General features: G+C 48.3%; 1 protein-coding gene across 1 annotated transcript in view; it reads right to left on the bottom strand.

Moving 5' to 3' along the window:
- Positions 1-985: 985 nt before the first annotated feature.
- Positions 986-20,405, bottom strand: part of LOC144168801 (epoxide hydrolase 2-like) — a 79,319-nt gene continuing 59,899 nt past the window's right edge. The window contains exons 4-7 of the mRNA XM_077697765.1: positions 19,950-20,062; positions 17,264-17,441; positions 1,769-1,908; positions 986-1,518 (exon numbers count right to left, since the gene is read on the bottom strand). Of these exons, the coding sequence (XP_077553891.1) occupies positions 1,094-1,518; positions 1,769-1,908; positions 17,264-17,441; positions 19,950-20,062 (856 nt within the window). The 3' untranslated portion in view covers positions 986-1,093. The remainder of the gene's footprint in view (positions 1,519-1,768; positions 1,909-17,263; positions 17,442-19,949; positions 20,063-20,405) is intronic.

Below are 20,405 nucleotides of genomic sequence, written 5' to 3'. Positions count from 1 at the left end.
GCGTATTGTTCTCCTCGTCAGTTCACGTGCTTCGCGCCTGAAGTGGGGAGCACAGACGCCGAGTTCACGCTACAGACGCCGAGTTGGCGAAGCTAGTGGCCGCACGTTCTAGCGCGTGATAACGCGGTCCTAATTGGGACAGAAGCGAAAGACCCGTACAAAACGATCAGGGACTGCCAGTCATGGAAAACGTTTCGCGACAAGTTCAGAAACCCACGTGAGGTGCAACAGCCGGGTCTCCGACGATAGGAGAGGGGATGCCAGCTCTGCGATTTCGCCAGCCTTCCGCCACTATTGCAAGCAGCGCCAATTTTTTTTCTGTCCCAAAACCAGTGATTCCGCAGAATTATTTGTATAAATGCTTCAAACATTTTAAATTTTAAATTGCCAGCAGACATATTGTTAGTAGAGTAGAGAGTGTCGGCCGTGTGTTCAGATTGCTTAGTGCTGGGCTTACTCGCTAATGAGACATTGCTGGAATTATTACAAAGTTTCCCAGAGAAAAAGCCAAAAATTGTATGTTAAAAGCTGCAACACACATTGGAAATATTGGGCTACCAAATTTTGTTAAGGGGAGTAAAAGCAAACTGCTTGTGTGCGACAATATGTAAAACCAAAAAACGGGTCCCGCAAACCTATGCTCCTTCGCTACTACGACTTTCATTAACCGTTTTATGTCCCGAATTAAACGCTGTTTTCCCTCCACTCGTCCGTAAGAATAATGGATTGATTGATTGCAGAGTTTAACGAGCCTACGCTTCGCAGGCGATGAGTGGAGGGCTCCGGAATAATTGTGACCACCTGGGGATCTTTAACGTGCGCCGAAATCTCGACACGGGTGTTTTTGCTTTTCGCCTCCATCAGAAAAGCGGCCGCCCGTCCGTGAGAATAAATTTGCTCCTTAATATTAGTGAAATAAATTTTGGCACTTTTACCTAGAATCGAAATGAAATATTTATTGCTTTTAGCCTCATGAGCACTCAGCCACTTTCAAAAAAAAGATTTATTTAACTCAGTTATACAGTACATTTCTCTTTTTACATGATAGAGTAACACGTATGTGCCGTGAATTGGCTGAAACAAAAATGGAGTTTCAAGCCATATACTTTTGTACTCCTGGAGGAACAGTGACTCTTTCAAGGGTTCCAGGAACTCCAGCAGATTCTGATTTCTTATGTGAAGGCGTAAGAGCCTCGGAGCAACCGATCGAATCCGTCCTTAAAGCGGCCTTTTCGACAGTTGTCATCAGCATGCCTGTTTGGACGAATTCTTCAATGCGGCTTGTTATTTCATAAGGACATTCCCGTAATACCCAGTGACCTGCGTTTGGGTAGTACAGAACTGACGAATTCCTAAGATATTGTCGATTGTATTCTGCAACGGGTGTTGTGATAAATTCGTCCTTTTCACCCCACAGTATAAGCGTAGAGACATTGATGGTCTTGTAGTCGAACTTCTTCAGCTGGTCGGCGTCTGTATTAAAGGCTCGGTAGTAATTGATGGAAGCCGTAAGTGAATCTGAAACAGAAAATATAAATGAATTTTAAACTATTGAACTGAAATACGGAAATCTTCACTAAAGACCAATCAAAGGGGAATTATGAAAGGTTCGTACGGATATTATTGACAAACTATTCAGGAATGATAAAAAGAAATGTTACTCATTTTACATGTCAAAAAGATGGCAAGAAAGCAGATTAAAGTTTTTTAATCTGTGTCACACTGTCGTTGTATCAGGAAATAAATATCAAACAATCTAAATACTTACAATTCTGCGAGAACACGTACTTAGCAGCATCCTCCTCTTTTTTGGTGAATGCCTGTTTGTGGATCTTCTCGAAAAACTTAAAGTCGTGTATTTCTATATACTGCTCCGGTATGGTGCTCCGGCGAAATGGAAGCATATACCTGTAAGAAACGAAGTTGCATTACGTCATGCTTCTGGCTGATTTGCAAAGTGCTTTTATATACAGATACATGAGAATATTTAATTTCACCAGCGAATCGTGCGATTGTATTCGAATGGGCAAATTTTCTGTAGGAAACGTCCGACGTCAACCGAGAACTGCGCTAAATGCGGAATACATGCCCTCTTCCACGCAACGTAGCCATGTCCAAGAGTATTCTCGGTGGAAAACAACTCCAATATTACATATTCCGCTTTCGTGGGGAAATAGGAGCAGCATGAGGTGATTAAGAGGGCAGGGTGCGAGATGGTCCCGGGAGTCCGGAATCGAGGCCCAGTATGCCCGAACTCCCACTATTGCTTACTGAGCAAAGGTATTCGCTTTTTATCTCTAAGAAAAAGCCAAAACTTTGATACCGGCCAAGACATGAAGAAATAAACACTTTCAACCACTGAAACTGTCGCGTTCTCTCTGGAACGGACCAACGCCAAGCAGCCGCAACCTTTGGTCTTGCTCTCTTGCCCCACCTTCAGTGCTTGCAAAGCAGAAATCGTAAACGTAGCAGCCCAGTTCTAAAACGCTCCACTGGCATCGAAGTAACGCTACCGCGTCGTACATCTAAAGACTTAAACGTACTATACTCGGTAACAACTTAAGAACAGCACCGGAAGTTGCCGCTGTGCCTTATCACCGTAGCCGGATGTTTCTCCGCGCGGCGAAAGTAGGGCGTTACTGGGAATATTTTGAAAATGGCGTGAGCCGTTGCCGTGATTTTTTGGACTTAATATGCTTATAAACGACTCTAGTGACGACAAACAAACTGCGTGAGACAAGGCAGACGATATCACGCATTCATAGCAAACCCCTTTCAAAACGCGCGCGCGCACTGACGTCACGGGTCCGGCGCTTTGGCGGAGTGACACACTACATGAGGTGGTGCCGTTCTTGAGTTGTAACCGAGTATAAGAAGGCATTGCAAGTTTTTATTCTGCTTGTATACCTTTCCGGGTACTGTGCTATCTGTCTTCCCACTAAGAAAACACAGGCACTAAAAAGCTTAGGGGAGGCGATTGTGTGTGTGTTGCGGCTGGGTTTCGTGTGGAATGAGGGACCTCCCGCTCGGTGGCCGACAAAAGTGAATGGGCTTTGTAGACTTCTAGGAATACAAAAGGTTCTGGCGCCTCACTTGATGAGGCGCCAAGTATTAGTGATCATGACACGCGGCTTGGATTCTCTTCAAGTGCAATGAGGAGGATTAAAAAGACGAAGAAAGCTGTGTAATACACATGTGAGTGAGTGGAAATGCGCAGAATTAACTTGTATACAGTTACGCAGTCACGATAAAGCGGTAGCGCAGGGGTAATTAAGCACACAGTACGCTAGATTTTGTTTAAACGGAACCTTCAGCAGATGACGTGGCATATGTTGCAAAAATAATATAACGAGAGTGGGACCATGTTTCGCTGCAGCCGGGGCAGTTTCCGCGGATCCTAGAGCGACGTTTAAACTGTTTTGTGGCATTCGCTGCGAATGCTAGAGCGGCGAGTTCCTACTGCCTTCTAAGTCATCCAGCTAGAGATCATAGAGTAAGCGTTGCCCTCATAAGCTGTGATCAAGTTATATCTGGCCCAGTCTTGTTGGTTCGTGAGCATGTTTTCGCCAACTTGACGTGGAACAAGAGGGTAAGCTACTTGCTAGTTTCGCCGCAAGTAAAAAATTCCCCGCATTTCCCCGTGGGGAAGAATGTGAAAGTGCGAATGCACGAGGTGAATTTGCGCGGTTCGGTAATGTTCGCGAAAGAGAGATCACACACACACACACAACTACAAAGAAAGAAAGATGCATTTATTCACAGACACCTATTTGTGTTGTCGTTGTACTTGATTGCTAGAGCGGATCTCAGCTTTGAAATTTCGTGTCAGTACTCCTTTAAGCGGGTGCATTAGCCCTTCTCACGCCCGATTCCTGGCCAATCCCCCACGTGGGTATGTACCATGTCAGCGGCCAGGCAGTGCGCGCCCATCTCCCCCCGTTGCCAAGGAAGACGAGGAGATTCCTGACCAATCCCCCACGTGGGTATGTGCCATGTCAGCGGCCAGGCTGCGCGCGCCCATCTCCACGTGCGCGGACATCGCCGGTGGACGCAGGTTCAGGGTCGCTTAAGAAGTGCATTGCACTTAAAACTCTACAAAAGAGTATTTTTAAGATGCGACTTTATATTTTTAAGATGCGACTTTATATACAAAGCAAAGCCCATCCTTCGGCGGCATTCACAACTTTTTTGTTTGTTTTCTTGCTATTCTGTAAAAAGGCAGGTTTTCTGGTAGCCTGACATGAAGAGCGCCGGTATCTAGTTTTTAAGCATGCATACGTAAATGAAGTAACAGTGAAGGGCGTGATTCTACCGAGCTACGCGCGTGCAGCTGGAAAGACTCTTCACCACTATATTTGCACACCAACGGAAAAGTTAGAGCAGCGACTGAGCGTAATGTCGTCACGTCCTACTGACGAGTGCTGTAAATTGCAAAGAAATCGCGCATGCAGCAATGACGTGTAAAACAATCTTACGCCTTCGCAGAATTTTGTATTTTTCCACAGCGTAAATAAAAAGGCGTTGACTGGGAAGAGTGGAATATAATAACAGTTATCTTAATAAAGCTGTGTTTTCTTCCTGTTAAGAAGCATAACGTAAGCGCTGAAGTTGGGCAGTCACAACCTCCCCGTTGTACCGCCTAGTTTCGCGCCACAGACGACGAATCTGCGCGCTGAAGGGAAGTAAACTGCAATTCCTGCCTTATTCGTGAGTATTCATGCTCCCTAGCGCTGCGTGGACCAACCGCTGTCAGAATGCCTGCTAGTTAGCTCTGGCAGTTTACACACCACAGTGTTTGCAGCGGAACAAGATGCTTGACCAATTTATTTTTGTTGACATGTACACCCAATGCCTCAAGCGGTTTACTTGTTCAAGTATATTTTAGAGCTGCCTATACGTCTAATAAAGCAACTTTTCTCAGAGAATAGTTCCCGCCGTTTTGGAGAGCGTTAATTTGTAAAAACAAAATACGGGGGACATGCTAGCTTTCATTTGCGCTGAACACAAAATCTTTATGACAGATGAAGAGAGAGAAACGTTTTATTCCTGACTAAGACTAGGCGTCGTCGAGCCGCGGAAAGGCAGCTGCGTGGGCTCGAGCCTTGTCGACCAGGGCGAACTGAAACTTGGCGTCCCAGCGCGCGAGGGCAGGCAGCCAGGAGTCGGGGCGTTGGGTAGGGTAACAAGAAGCAGGGCGTTGCAGTGCCAGATGGCGTCGTGGGTGTCTCTGTAGTTCCCGCACTGTGGGCACGCGGGGGTAGGAAAGAGCGATGGTGATATGTGGGTGAGGATGGCTCGAGTGAGGATGGCTGAGGATTAGCATTTGTCTCCAGAGGGCTGATTTTAGGGGGATAACGAAGGAGGAGGGGGCAGGAAGTGTGGTGCTTGAAAGCCTCTGATGAAGTGTGACATCACGTAAGGTGAGTAGTGGCTCTATGGGAAGAGACAAAAACATGAATCCACTCTTGCAGTTTTAATAATGAATTGAGGCAAGAAGTTACCTTACGCAAGCCTAAAGAAATCGATATCAACAATGAGGGCTGTTGTCAAGAAACTGGTAGAATAGGCGTACCGCCCTCTGTCAAATTTACCATTGGAGTACTAACGTTTCTGTTATTTGGGATTTGTCACATGGCTCATGGAAAGAGAGAGCGATAGAGAGAAAGCTCTTTAATAGGAACTGGTGAGATCACCTCTGCTAGTGCCAAGGCTTGCTACGCCAGATGAGGTATGACTAAAATGATGAGTGGTGAATGTTTAGCATTAGGGGTACAGCGGGGAGAAAACGTTAAAACGAGAAACGTTAAAAACGAGAAACAAGGAATGTTGCTAGCAGAGTCCAGGCATTCAAAAACTTAGACAGGTAGTCGTTGTTGCAAACTGTGAGTCAAAATAAAACGTAGGCGGTCCAATAAAACAGGAACTACACCAACCCAATAAAACGCAATAAATACACACCACAGCGCAAAAGAGAACATATCATGAGAAACTTGCACTGTCTATGATCTAAAGAGATTTGTCCAGCTCAGAATCTCGTATGAACTGTAGCAGAACCTTTGTTCCCGATGTACTATCACGATGTTCCCGATTTACTACCCGCCCTATTGACCCGGGTACCAAGAAAATGACGAGTTTGGAGCCTGCCTCCATGACTTACACTAGACGGGAAGCTCGCTGCAGTTTTTCTGCAGCAGCGAATGGAGGGTAGACACACAAGGGATTTACACTGCGATTATGACCCTGACGAGCACCGGACCGCCATCAAACAACAACGGAAAGACTTTCTCGCCTCCCTGGTCAACCACACTCCCACTTCCAAGTCCTATTCTCGCTCTCAACAAGTCCGCCTCACGCAGCTAATGACACTTACAACCTTTCCCCTGCAAAACGACAACAGTTTTTTTCATTCGTCACCTAATCAAGGCATGTGTATCCCCTGTGAAAGTCCGGACACCACTGAACACATTATTTGGACATGCCCTCAATTTCAAACTGAAAGACAGGTTCTCCTAGACACCCTTCCCGCTAACTCACGACCAAATTCCTTAAATGATCTCCTGCGTCCGTCCTAACCTCCTAATTTAGCGAAGGCAGTGTGGGACACACTCCTGCATTTCATATCCCGACCCACTATGTTTCCCTTGCTATTTCCCACCCATACTCATTGTGAACCTTAACTTATCGCTACCCATAAGGGGGTCTGATGCACTAGCAAGAGACCCCCGGGTGTGTTTTCTACATTTCAATAAACGTTGAAAAAAAGAACAAGTTACGTCACTGGGCATCAACAATACACAACATAAATAGCTTATAATTAATTGCGCCAAAACCGCCTAGGCGGATATGTAACGCCTTCATAAAGCAAACAGAATATACATGAAAGCAGAATTATTTTAAATTTATATTACACAATAAACGCATAACGTGGATCAATCAAGCAACGTGCAACTGGGATGGATCAAGAAAAAAAATCTCAACGCACAAAGCGACGGCGGTCAACTGTAGTATGGCTTCCCGGATTTTTATACGTTTTCCTTGTATTACTGTGTGAGAGTGAATGGAGGACTGTTCAAGAAGAAACGTTTACGTGATCTTTCAAAAGATGATAGTGGCTTTCGGCTCTTCAAGGGGAGGAGCAGGTTGTCCCACAAATTTATCATATTGAATTAAACCGACTGTTTTCCGTAGTTAGTACGGACCGAGGAAGAAAGAAATTATTTCGCATTGAAAATCGCGTGTTGTTGTTGTTGGTAAGATCGGTTCGCCCTATTACATAAAGAAGGCGAGAGGGGCTGAGCAAGTTATGTGTGGAAATTCCTAAGTTGTACAAAACGAGCTCACTTATAGGGAGAAGGTTGAGAGATCGCAAAGGAGCGGTTACATGGGTTTGTCTCAGGCTAAAGGTGATTATTCGTGCTGCTTGGTTTTGAATATGCTTCAGTTGCGCAGGGTGAGACGGGTAAGTGTCCCCCCCAAGATGTGATGTAGTAATTTATGTGACTATGAATGAACGCATTATAAAGAGTAATTAACGTTGACAAGCTGAAATAACGCCGAGCTTTTAACAGTACACGAATTCCAAAGGCTGTATTTTTAACTAAGTATGCAATATGTAAATTAAATTTCAGATGTCTGTCTCTGAATGCCAAGGAAGGAGCCCTCAGCAGTACTTGCGGATCAATAGCCTGAAGGGGTGAATACCTGCGGGGAGGTTCCTGCCATTCCAACATTTGTGCATTCCATCCACTTGCGAGGATAAGGGCGTTGCAATCTTCTCAAGACGAGTAAGTAAGTATGTTTGTTTATTGGCGCAAGGACACCACACTCTATGAGGTGGTCTTTCAATGTCAGGTTCGGGCATAAAATATGCATGAAATGAGTATGGTATTGCCTAAAAAATGTATATATAAGTGTAGAGGGCCCGCAGACTAAAACATGAAGATGCTCATAATGATGGGTAAAAGAGGATAGTGATTGAGACGGGAAATCGCCTGCAGCCTCAGAGGGCGATGCACTAGCGGGGCTGCCTGTGCGCACAAAAAAATCATCAGGACGTCCCTCAACGATGAGAGGGTCTCAAGTCACGCACCGTACGATATGAGTTTCAAGAATTTGATACCCGCAAGGTTGGTTAGAACACACTTGTAAATGAACATTGGTTCATCACCTTGGGAAAGTGAAGGGTGTAGTGAAATGTTGTATGTGTAGATTTTAGGAAAGCGTCGTTTTCTCGCGGCATTGCAGGATGTGCACTAAATTAATACACGGAGCATGGAAAGCAATCCCCACACTTGTCACAAACTGGTGGGAGTATGGCATTCGAAAGATATGCGTGTGTGGCTTGAGTGTGGCCTATTCGCAATCTGCAAATGGACACTTCTGTGAACCTATCGTGTTTATCAGTGACGTATAAGGAAGCTTGGTCGTGCTGCGCAGCAGTTGGCCTGCGCTGGCGGCTGCGTCGTATCTATCGTTGCCTTGTATGCCGGAGTCACCAAGCATCCCCTCACGAATCATGTCATGACGTTTTCACACTGCCATTGTGTGAATTTCGGCAATTTCACATACAAGCTGGCTGCGGTTGTTGGGAAGCTTTCGGAGGGCTTCTAAGGCGCTGACATCATTTCAAGAGGACATTACTGAGGATGATGTGCGCTAATGTAATGAAGTGCAGCCTTCAGCTGCCAGTTCGGCAGAGCCGAGGATGTTTTGTGGCTTAGTTTTCTCTCGATAGTTTACCAGGCTGATGGGATCCACACGCCGATGCGGATGAGCGCGGGAGAACCGAGACATCCGCATAAACGTGCGTAGCCTTTGTAACAGCTGGCGATATACTCTAGTGTATAGGACTTGAGCGCGGCCGAGGGCATGACAGACTTCTTGCTGATCCGGGACGTTTGGTGCATATGTTCTACGGCGCCAGTATCCACGGTGCTAATGTTGACTTTTGAGGTCTTGTCGGACACGATGTTTGTCGGACACGATTTTTGGAGATGTCTGCCAAAGGAGGCGTATGATACCGAGGCAAGTGGCGCAAAGACGGTCGGATCACCTCCGGCCGTTGGAGCCCTGCGGCGCAGAAGCAGCAAGCTTAGCATAGAGTAAGAGTAACAACCATCGATTGGGTAGACCTAGGAGGTGCGTATATTTCTTGTCAGGGCTGAGTCTATGACCTTCAGGCTTGTAGGCGACAGCTGATGTTGCGCCGGCAGGCTGTAACGCAAGGAGCAGACAAAGGGGGCTTTATATAGGCAAAAGAGGGGGGGTACAGAGCAGACCCAAGAATTCCCGCCGAGCATACGCGGAATGCGCACAAAAGACACAAGCCGCTCTTTCAGCACCATTAAGGCGTACTTGTAATGGTACTAAAAGTCTTAGAGAAAGAGGGGGCGTAAGAAATGTTTCTTTCCTCGCAAGCCTCAGTGTCGGCGGTTGATTCACGGAAAGGTGGCTTAAGTACTGTCGACCAGGACGTGCTGGGGCTGGGCTTTCAGCGCGCGAGAGCAGACAGCCAAGAGTTGGGGGAGATTTGCGTAGGGGAGAAGAGGCAGAGTGCGGCCATGCCAGATGGCGTGAAATGTATGGATAGCGTTGATGGTCGGCGGTGGTCGGAGTTGGATAGGCTCGTTGGCGCAGTCGTACTTGTGCCACCGGGTGAGGTACCGGAAGGTCGGTATCTATTCCAGCGACGGCGCCCATCGGCTCGCATAGGGCGCCCGTATCCATTGCTGTGAGGGTGGGCGGGATGAACATGTTGGGAAAAGTGGTCTTCTCGTACCAGTGCATGACCAGCACGGGATACCTGCTGCCCCCCGTCTGCGGCGCTGACTCTGGCGGTGACGACCATAGACGCGGAGGAGAGTACGGCGTGGCGACAGGCGAGGTAGTAATGTTAGGCCCAGCGTGGCCACCTCACGTGTAGGGGGAAGCTGCGGGATTTTCCCTGGTGAAAACAGTCGTTGCGCGAAGATCATAATGTCAGTCGAAAGGGGGGGTTTTAAAGAGTCTACTGGCACGGGAACCACGCTGTGGTGAGGCGGGGATCTGTAGTAACACCGAACGGAAGCACAAGCTGATGTGAGGCACGTCTTCACTGCACGGCCTCATGAAGCCTGCGTACTAACAGTTGTACTGCTTCTGAACTTGATCTCCAAAGTAACGATTTTTGCATTAGAAAGGAAAAGTTATATTGCTACAGTGACTATTTGCGGGTAAATCCTAAATCAAAATTGGCAGTTTCAAAACACTTTTTAAGAGCTTTTAACTGCTAGCCTTGCACTGAGTAGGTGGTGAGGTGCATCTTTAAATGGGTAATACAGTAAAAGAGACGCTTCCACGAGGACGTCTGCACGTGCGCAACATAAAGCTAGCCAAATTCGATTGTCACTATAGCTATGCTACCAATTGGTAAAAAATGCGTAGCGAAATATGCATTATTGGAAGTGGTTCCGAAACAATGCAGGTATTAAATTTTCATGCTTACGCGGCGCCAGTCGACAAATGCCCAATTTCTATATTTTAATCTAAGGACATGTATTCTTCATGTCACCATAAGTTTCGCTAACCCCATATTCACGATAGTTTCTCAATGTGTTTGGTGTTTGTAAATAGGCAGGGGGTGCTGGATCTATCCTTCTTTTAAATGTTTTTGATATTTCTCTAAGCGACACTCTTACTAAATGTAATTAGTTTTCCTTCAATAAAACTCCACTCCAACACTCGCGCTTTGCAGCGTCAGCAGTGACGTCATTTCTGGAGCACCCAGTCCGCCACCAGGTGGCCGACCGATGTGGGCGTGCTTCGCATCGGCTCTTCTAAGCACCGCTCGAAAGACTCACCAACGGCCTCCAGAGCCACAAAACGCACACCAGCCGATAGAACTCGTCAACGCGATTACCGGGACACCAAATTTCCACCAGGCAAACCCCTACGTTTTATTCTACGACTCTGAGAAAATTCCAAGCGGCGACCGCCACGCTAGCCCTAAATGTAGGGTTAGCCGTGGTGACGGGATGGCTTCCTCGGCAAGCTCGCTACATCGCTCCAGCTTGCCCACACCGACGCCGCCGCAGCGACCGGTGCTGCGTTCACAAGCCTGTTGCCGCGCGTTCACAGCAGCATTGCCCTCCCGACCATGGCATCCACGGAGATGACCGTTGAAGTTGAAGGCACCGAAATACCCACGGAATCGTACAACCCCAGCAAATGGACCCTTATACTCAGACGACAGCAAGCCCATCAAGCGACACCGGCGACCGGCACCTCGCCTTCTTCTAGTCCGGTACATCAAAGCAACACCCGTGGGAAAACAAAACAAGCCCGCAAACTACCGCCCCTAACTCCACTCCTGGCAGCGGATATTAAAGTGGTTCTCCGACCACGTGGAGGTCTTAATATCTCCGATACCTCCGCCCTAATCAGCGCCACCGCCATTCAACGACAAGCTGGCTTGGACATGAATGACACGGACCAGCTGCGACTTCACAAAAAGGCCAACTTCATGGTCGTCAGCACCCCGTCTGAGGAGAGAGCAGCACGATACGCAGCCCTCCAAAGTCTTCAGCTGGCTGACTGCACCTACCCCTTGGCCACACACATTCCGGCCCCATCAAACACATCTTCAGTTATCGTCTTTCCCCTCCACACCCAAGAGACGTCGGACGAGATCACCGCACAACTGATCCATTACAACCCCTACCTCAAGGTGCTAGATGCACGCCGCATGGGAACCACCTCTCTTGTTGAGATCTTGTTCGATGGGCCCAGAGTGCCGTACTGGGTCAGGAGCACTGTGCAACCCCGTGCTGGAGCACTGGACACAGACAGGATGTCTGCCCGCAACGAAACCCCCCCAACCGGTGCTCAACGTGCGGTACTCCTGACGCCACTGAGATATACGCATGTGCTCCCAAATGCATTGTCTGCGATTGAGCACACGTCACGGGCTCTCCGGACTGTCCTCGGCGTTTTCGTCCAAGACCCAAACCAACGTATGCACAGATGTTGCAACGACAAACCCCGAAGAACCAACACCAGAAAGAACAACCCTCCTCGAGTCACCCTCAACATTCCAGTATCCCGGGGAACACCCAATCAACACCGCACCCAAACCAACCCTCAGGAGCAGACAGAACCACCCATCGTAGAGCCACGCTCCACCTCTACCTCAAACGGACCTAGGATGCATCAGCCAGGACCCTCTCGCCAACCAGCCCACCTCTCACCAGTGAGCGGCCCAAGGGCATCCAATCCAGTGGTCACTCAACAACCCCCATCCCATTAGCACCCGCGGTAGCATTTCGGCTGGCGTACCCGCAAATTTTCCCGCCATTTTTCGCGGGGCTACCATGGTTGCCAGACCAGGACTGCCCTCTGTTGATTAGCTCGCATCATTCGTAAAGGCTGCGGATCTGTCAGCCCGCTCTGGGTATACAAACCCGTGCGCGCTCGCGCCGCGAGCTCGGGCTCGAGCCCGGGTTTTTTTTTTCCTGGCTCAACTTCGCTGGCTCAACTTCGCACTCTCCAGCCAAATGCAGAACCCCCTCCAAGGCGAAAGGCCCAATCCCCCCTGAGCACGCTGCAAATACGACCCCCTGGGAAGAGAGGCTCACGCGTCTCGAGCAGCTTCATATAAAGCAAGCTCAACTTATCCAAAAGCTCTTGCAGAGCCAAGCTACAATGCAGTCTCACATGGGATCCATAAAAAAATAGGTGTTCATGCACTTCCGTGCAACACCTGCACAGACGAATGCCCCTCCTCCTCCCACTTCTCCTACTTTCGACATAGCTAATAATGGATCGCCTTAAAGGGATTTTGGTGTGGCAGTGGAACTGTCGTGGTTTCGGCAGAAAGAGAGCCCCCCTTGAATGCCTCCTCGAGTCCCAAAACGAACAACCCCACATCATCACCATACAAGACCCCGCCGCTCCAGTAAAGTGTCGTGGGTATACCACTTATCAACATACCAACGACACAGCCATTCTCGTACAGCGCAACATCTCAGCACAACGGGACAGAATTGCTGACAGCCCTATCCCTCACGACTTCTTAACTATCTTCCTCGCCAACAGCACTCATCCACCAATTTAAATAATCAACATCTACAGTAAACCCTCCGAACATCACCATAACTTCAAACCCCTCTTTGTAGCCGCCAAAGACCATGCTGCGCAGCACCCCCTCATTATTACTGGGGACTTCAATGCTCCTCACACGGCCTGCGGCTATCCACGCGATACTAAAAAAAGGAAGGCACCTCAGGTAGCTCCTCCAAACTCAGCATTTCACTCTAGAGACACCTGATCAGCCAACGCGAGAAGAAAATAGCGTCCAAAGAGACACTACACCGGACCTCACGATCACCTATCAGACAGGGCCAACCACCTGGCAGCGTCTAGATCATACACTGGGCAGCGATCACCGCATTATACAGTCACAAGCTTCTAACCAAACTCCTAACCCCCCGCGAAAACTCCAAACTCATATTACCGATTGGGCTGTCCTCCGGGAATTTCGTGCTTCGAACTCCAGTGACACAACACTTACACCCCTAGCACAGTGGACACAACAACTTTTTCAAGATGTTCACACGCACCAACGTACCCTAGACCCAGCCATACCATCTCCCCATGTAGACGCCAGACTACACCACGTGTGGGAAGCTCTTGCCAGCCTTAAACGTTGTTGGCGTAAGCAGCGTTATAATAGGCGACTCAAAACCCGCATTGCACACCTCGTAAAGGCCATAGAAACCCACTCCCAAACACTAGTCCAGGCAGCCTGGGACACTGTATGCGACAGCATTTGAAACGGCCTCAGCATGAAGTGCACGTGGGCCCTCATAAGACACCTGATGGATCCCACTTCCTCTCTAACTGTCCAATCTACGCGTGTAATGCAACTAGCCCGCCAATTAACCGACTCCAATCACACCTGGCCCCATGCACTAACCCAGCAGTACGTTCCAGCAGGCTCGTCTGAGCCACTGCCTCAATACACCGGCCCCCCTAACGAACCCCTTCATCTACCAATCCTTGAAGCGGAAGTGAGAGCAGTCCTACATGACCTCCGACTGCAGTCAGCTCCCGGTGGTGACCGCATTACCAATAAAATGCTCCGTAATTTAGATGACCCTTCACTAAAATATCTCACCGATCTGTTTAACGCTTACTGGGAAGCAGGCACCCTCCCCCCCCCCCCCCGAGTTTACTCGCGCAGAGGTAACTCAGATCCCTAAACCAGGGAAACCCCTCTCCCACATTCACCTTCGGCCTATATCGCTAACTTCCTGCTCAGGAAAACTGATGGAGCGAACAGTACTTGCCCGGCTCAATAACTGCATTGAGGACAAACAGTTACTTTCCCCACACATGTATGGATTCCGTGCAGGCCTTGCGGCTAATGACGTACACCTGCGCCTGTACACGGATCTCCTCCAGAAACCGCCCAAACACGACTATTCGGCCATCTTAGCCCTAGACTTACAAAAAGCATTTGGTCAGGTAACTCATCAACCCATACTTCGAGGCCTCGCCAGCATAGCTCCCGGTGATCGTACATATAATTATGTAAAGGCATTCCTCTCAAATCGCACGGCACGCTACAAATTCAGTGACCTACCAACTCCCGTCCATCGGCACTCCACAAGGTTCAGTCCTCTCCCCCCTCCTCTTTAATCTCGCTGTCTGCCATCTTCCCCTATCCTGGACAATATCCCTCGGTTATGCTTTAGTATGTACTCTGATGACATCACCCTTTGGGTAACTGGGGGCAGTGACGCGGACATAGAAGCAACACTTCAAGCAGGAGTCTCAGCGGTACAACAGGCAGCCCAGGAAGCAGGTTTAACGTGCTCCCCATCAAAATCCGAACTCCTCATGCTATCACCACACGCCACCACCCCTAAAACAGCACCCAACATGCATGTATATCTGGATAATGCTCCTATACCAACTGTGAATCGCATCAAAATACTCGGCCTAGTCATCCAATCCAATCGCCGAAACACATCGGTCCTACACACCCTTTCCTCACACGTAACCAAAATCATAGGTCTCCTGAGGCGCGTAACTGCTAGGAGCCACGGCCCGAAGAAGGACTGCTTCCGATTTATCCAGGCATTTCTACTGGGCCGCATTACCTACTCCCTCCCATATCTGTCCCTTTCTACCACGGAAGTCACCAAAGTAGATGGACTCATCCGTAAAGCCTACAGGGCTGCTCTCGGCTTGCCTCCTCACGCATCCACTGCCAAACTATGGGCCACCGGCACCTACAATTCCCTGGAAGAATTAATTGAAGCGCACCGTACGGGCCAGATATACCGCCTGGCTAAACACACACCTGGCCAACTCTTACTTAAAGGAGCCATGAAGACAAAATACAAGTTGGGTTTATTAGAAAGACTGCTTAGTCCCGATAACAATGATACCAACATCATCGAAATCTTCGAACAAATAACGGAGATATTGAAGAAAACGTGTGAAGCTGTCGCGACCCCCTAGCCAATTTCCCGCAACTTTTCTATGACGTCACGGAACCTTGTTTGCGCGATTGGCGGCCGCCTAACTGACCTGTCGCGACGACACATGACTGGACGTCTGTAATGGGGCCTCTAGTTCGATTTGACCGCATCACTTGAATGCTAACCTGCAGTTAACGAACTGAAAATTATGTTTTATTGTTGGCCCGTATGACGTCATTCTTGCTCATAACACGTAACTGTGGCGCAAAATTTGAAAGTTTTTAAATACTTCTTGCTTTTTTTTCGTTAAAAAACATCTTTTGTGGCTCTAATGGTGCTGAGTGAGATACTGAATCCTAGTTCTTTCAAATTAAACGAAGTTGTATTTTCTCTTCATGGCTCCTTTAAGGAGGCACAAATACATACTCCTCTTACAGCAACCCCCACATCTCGCGTTCCACCCGATTATAGAGATAACATAACAATCCGGCCACTACCCCGTAATATGAACCCTACTCATCACACTGCCCGACGAGCTGCTCGAGCGCGTGCCCTCGTTTCCACTTTCCCCCCCTCGCCAAACACCTTCTACGTAGATGCTGCAGCACACAGGCACAAGCCGGCCTTCACTGTGGCTGTCGTCTCCTCGCCGACTACTACTCCTCTCACGTCTCTCACTATTCCCACCCCACCCCCACATGTTGCGGAAGAGGCGGCCATAGCCCTGCCTCTCGCACACCGGCCTCCCCCTGATCGAATGTTATCTGATTCAAAAACCGCCATCAAAAATTTTGCTAGCGGCAGTATCTCCACGCTAGCCTGCAAACTTCTGCTTCAAAATTCAGCCCCCCAGCATCCTACGGAGCTCCTCTGGTTACCGGCACACACGGGACTAGACGGCGCGGAGTGGGCTCATAAGGCGGCACGAGCACTCGTCACCCGTGCGCCTGACGAGACCACTTCCTGTCAAGGAGTTTACTCCGCCAGGGAATCCCTCACAACTTACAGGGAGGTTACATATTACTACCGCCTCTCCCGCAACGCGCTGCCCCCGGCTCACCCATCCCTAACCCTCTCGGGGGAACGGCTGTGGCGCCTCCTCCAAACGGAATCGCTCCCCAACCGAGCCCTCCTTCATCCCATTTACCCATCCGCCTACCCGTCTCCGCTCTGCCCACAGTGTGGCGCTATATCTACAGTGCAACACCACATGTGGGCCTGCCCCTATGACCCCCACCCCACCATAACTTCCCCTCACCACTGAACGGAGGCCCTGGGCCGCTCGGACGAAGATTCCCAGCGCCCACTGGCCACCCGAGCACAAGCCGTGGTGGCGGCCCTTCGGGCAGCCATGGCGGCCCCTTAGGCCAGTGGTGCCAATAAAAGTTTCTCTCTCTCTCTCTCTCTCTCTCTCTCTCTCTCTCTCTCTCTCTCTCTCTCTCTCTCTCTGGAGCACCAAAAAGAGTAATCAAAGGCTTAACTTATTGGGATCAAACAAGCAGCGCTATAATAATGAGCCGCAGGACACCGTAGCGGTGCACCCATGCAGTCTGCACACTTTTAAAAGCATCCTCGGATACGCCAGTCTATGTATGTATCTGTAGGTCACTGGATATCGTGTTTTCATTACAATTTATGTAACTCTTTAAAGTTGCAGCGTGAAATTGGTATAATCGTTGCACTGTGTGAGCACTCCTTTGTGTCATATTAACTTGTGTTTCACATGCCAGGTTGATTTAAAGCCCTTTTCAAACGCGAAGTACTTCGCGAAGCAAATAGCGGGCAAACTTAAAGCTTACCAAGACATAATCATTTGCCTCACACTTTCGAAGAGGCGCTTGCCGAATGCCAATGGATGCATACCATTGATTATTATCATTTTGCTGATCATGTGTTCGTGCAGAGAGGCGAACACGAATGATATCATGCCGCCCCAGTCGTGGCCAATCAAAGTAATGTTGGTCATGTTTTGCTTTTCTGTAAAAGATAAATTCGAATAAGAACTGAACAGTTGCCTTATGCTAAATAATAAACTGCGCCGTTAAATTATCATTTGCATAAGCAGCATACGTAACAAGCCAATAACTAACGAGTCAAAAAATGAATTGTGGCTGAGTCTTTGGCATGAGATACATGCATTATGACTAAATTCAGCGTACCGAAGCGTAGGCTAGGCCAGACTGTTTGTGACAAATGCCCGAAGGTCGGGATGAAGATAAGCGACAACTTTTAAATACCTACGCTCGCGGCTAAAATAACTGACGTCTCCGAAAGATTTCACACTTTCTGTCATTTCGAACGAAACACGTTTTATCAGGCATTCCTCGTGTCTGAATTAATGACTGCCTGAAGGAATATATCAAACAAATTTACAGCGCTTTTCCGCATTTGCCGCTCTGGCCGACCTGCATGTAGCCAAAAACCGGCAAAAAAGGACGAAAGACGCCAAGCGGTGCGCTCGCGGCCGTCTGCTTAGTGAAAACAGCTCTCTTTTTGGGGATGTGACCGAGAAAAGAAAAACTACATGCGGCGATATACCGGCGAATGACGCTTAGTGACCGCCACGCAAGCGCAGATGTCGAAAAAAAAACGGCTGTTCGCTAAACGGTTGTATCCGAGCTAAATGTCGGGCGGCCGGCGTTTGTACCCGGCCGCCCGACGAACATCAGGCGGTCATTCCTGTCTATTTTTTTGTGAACTTGACATACTCGAGCCCTTTTCCTTTCGCTTTCACTCGGCCGCCTACCTCCTATTCCCCGCTCAGGCGAAATTTTTATTAACAAATATATTGCAAATTCAGCATACACACCTGAAACACTTCGCAAGTGGTACACCCCTCAGCTGCCCCCTCGATGTCCTTACTGCCGTACCACCTCTCGATCAGACCTCACACACCTAGTTTGGTGGTGCCCAGCTTTCGCCACGCACCGTACATTTAAATCTCCCCAACCCCATCCCGATCCACAACAAACTGATGCACAACTATTATATGAAATAGCGGTTTATTCATTTAAAAGCGGTCTGGCACGGGTTGTTTGAGCGGGTCCTCCCCCGAACGAACTGGTGTATGTGCTCTAAACCTATTGCGATCACCATGAACTGGCCCATGAATTGCAGGTTCTAAGAACTGGCCCAGTTATTGAGTCTACTGAGAACGACCAGCATTTATTTGTTTTTTTTTTCTCTTACCCTCCCTCCCCATTCCTTTCCCCCATCGTGACCAGTGGTCATCCTTTTCTATTAAAGGCTGTCTCTCTCTCTCTCTTTCACTCGGTTCCCTCTCACCCTGTGAAGAAGGATGACCAGCGAATGCTGCCGCACTGCAAGAGTGCGCGAAATAGGACACATTTGGTAGTAATTTGCGATTTAGGATATTTTCACCAGAGCTGTATTCCAGTGCACCAACATGGGACTGTCAGTTTTCTTCCCAAGAAGCCCATGTGTTGGCAGCATAGTACTGGCGCTTTTTGTCCTCGATGCCCCTGCGCCAAGGACACCTAGTATTATCATCATCCATCTGTTGGCACCTGAAGTAAATTCCTCAATTCAAACAAATCTGGTTAATGCAAAATTCAATCATTCAAATTTATGGATCATTCGGTCTATGCTATTTGGTATGGCACATCTCCATAGAAATATACCTATAAAAAAACCCGTCAATTAGAACGCAAGTCGGTTCTGCCACAAATAATTTGAACTACGTGCCGCCAAGGTTGGCAGACAGCCAGGAAAACGCGACCGTTCCCTACAGACAGGGCTCCATAACCTCCAGAACAGAGAGATGAACGGATATATGAAGGAAGAGAAACAATAGAAGCAGGTAAAATCAATCTAAAACACTAATGATGGAACGTTTTGGAAGACATATTCTTTGCGGGCTATGTCGATGTTGATGGCGCACTATCAGGGGTGTGTGGTGCGCTGACAGACGAGAACGTCGTTTCTCAGGCCGCAACCGCACAACCTGTCTTTGCTAGTAATAACGAGGAAGACAAGTACGAAGCATTAGTGCGGTCGTCAGCTCGGAAGTCATAACCGGTTAAACGCTGCCCCTCTGTTCTTCCAGTTTTAAAAATACAAACAGCATCCCACTATACATTCGCTTTTCGCCTGGAAGAACGAAACGACAAGTGCAAAAGACGAACAAAAGGCACCGCTGTTTTGTAGTGCCTCAACCCTGATGATGTGGCGAAAAAAGTAATTTGAGGATCCCCGCCGCATTCTCAGTAGACGGCATTATTCAAAACATTTATTAGGGTGGCTTGAAGCTCTGCTCGCGTCGCCGCATACGCAAGGAATCTGCCTCTGCAATTGTGATGTTCCCGGAACCAAAGTCGCTCAATATGTACGTGTATGCGGGCCGGAGCTGTCTTACTTTATAGGTGTTATGTATGTTTTACTTTTAAGGTCTTAAAAGACAAGCTACGCTAGGCAAAAGACAAGCTAGGTCTTAAAAGACAAGACAACCTCAGACAAGATACTTGCCTAAGACATGGATGAATTCTTTTATGTCCTTGACAAGTATTTTCATCAAATACAGAGACGCATTCTGTGGTTTCGTCGTATTGCCATATCCGCGTAAATCAGGTACCACAACGCTGAAAAAAGGGCGGTTTGTAAGAGTCGAATCGCAAAGGCAAAAAATTCTCATACCATCACTCGTGCTGAAAAATGTCAGGAATGATCAAGTTCTCCCGTTTCAAGAATGCCTGTGTGCCACCGAGGTGTTTTAAGACGGGTGGCGCCCACCACGCTACAAATGTTTTAAAATTGATGTTTACTGTAACAGCAAAACAGCGCAGCAATTCAAAAGAGCTACTTACGAAGGTGATTTGCTTTGCAATAAAAAACAGCGTAAGCCTACCGAGACAACCAATAACCAAGAAAGTCACGCTAACCTGTATTCCCCGCAAACGTCTCGGGCATATCAATTACTCCATT

The sequence above is a fragment of the Haemaphysalis longicornis genome, unplaced genomic scaffold (assembly GCF_048455015.1).
Source record: "Haemaphysalis longicornis isolate Haplotype H1 unplaced genomic scaffold, Haemaphysalis longicornis Haplotype H1 scaffold_2, whole genome shotgun sequence".
NCBI classification, from domain to species: Eukaryota; Metazoa; Arthropoda; class Arachnida; order Ixodida; family Ixodidae; genus Haemaphysalis; species Haemaphysalis longicornis.
This window is presented reverse-complemented; position numbering and strand designations above follow the sequence as displayed.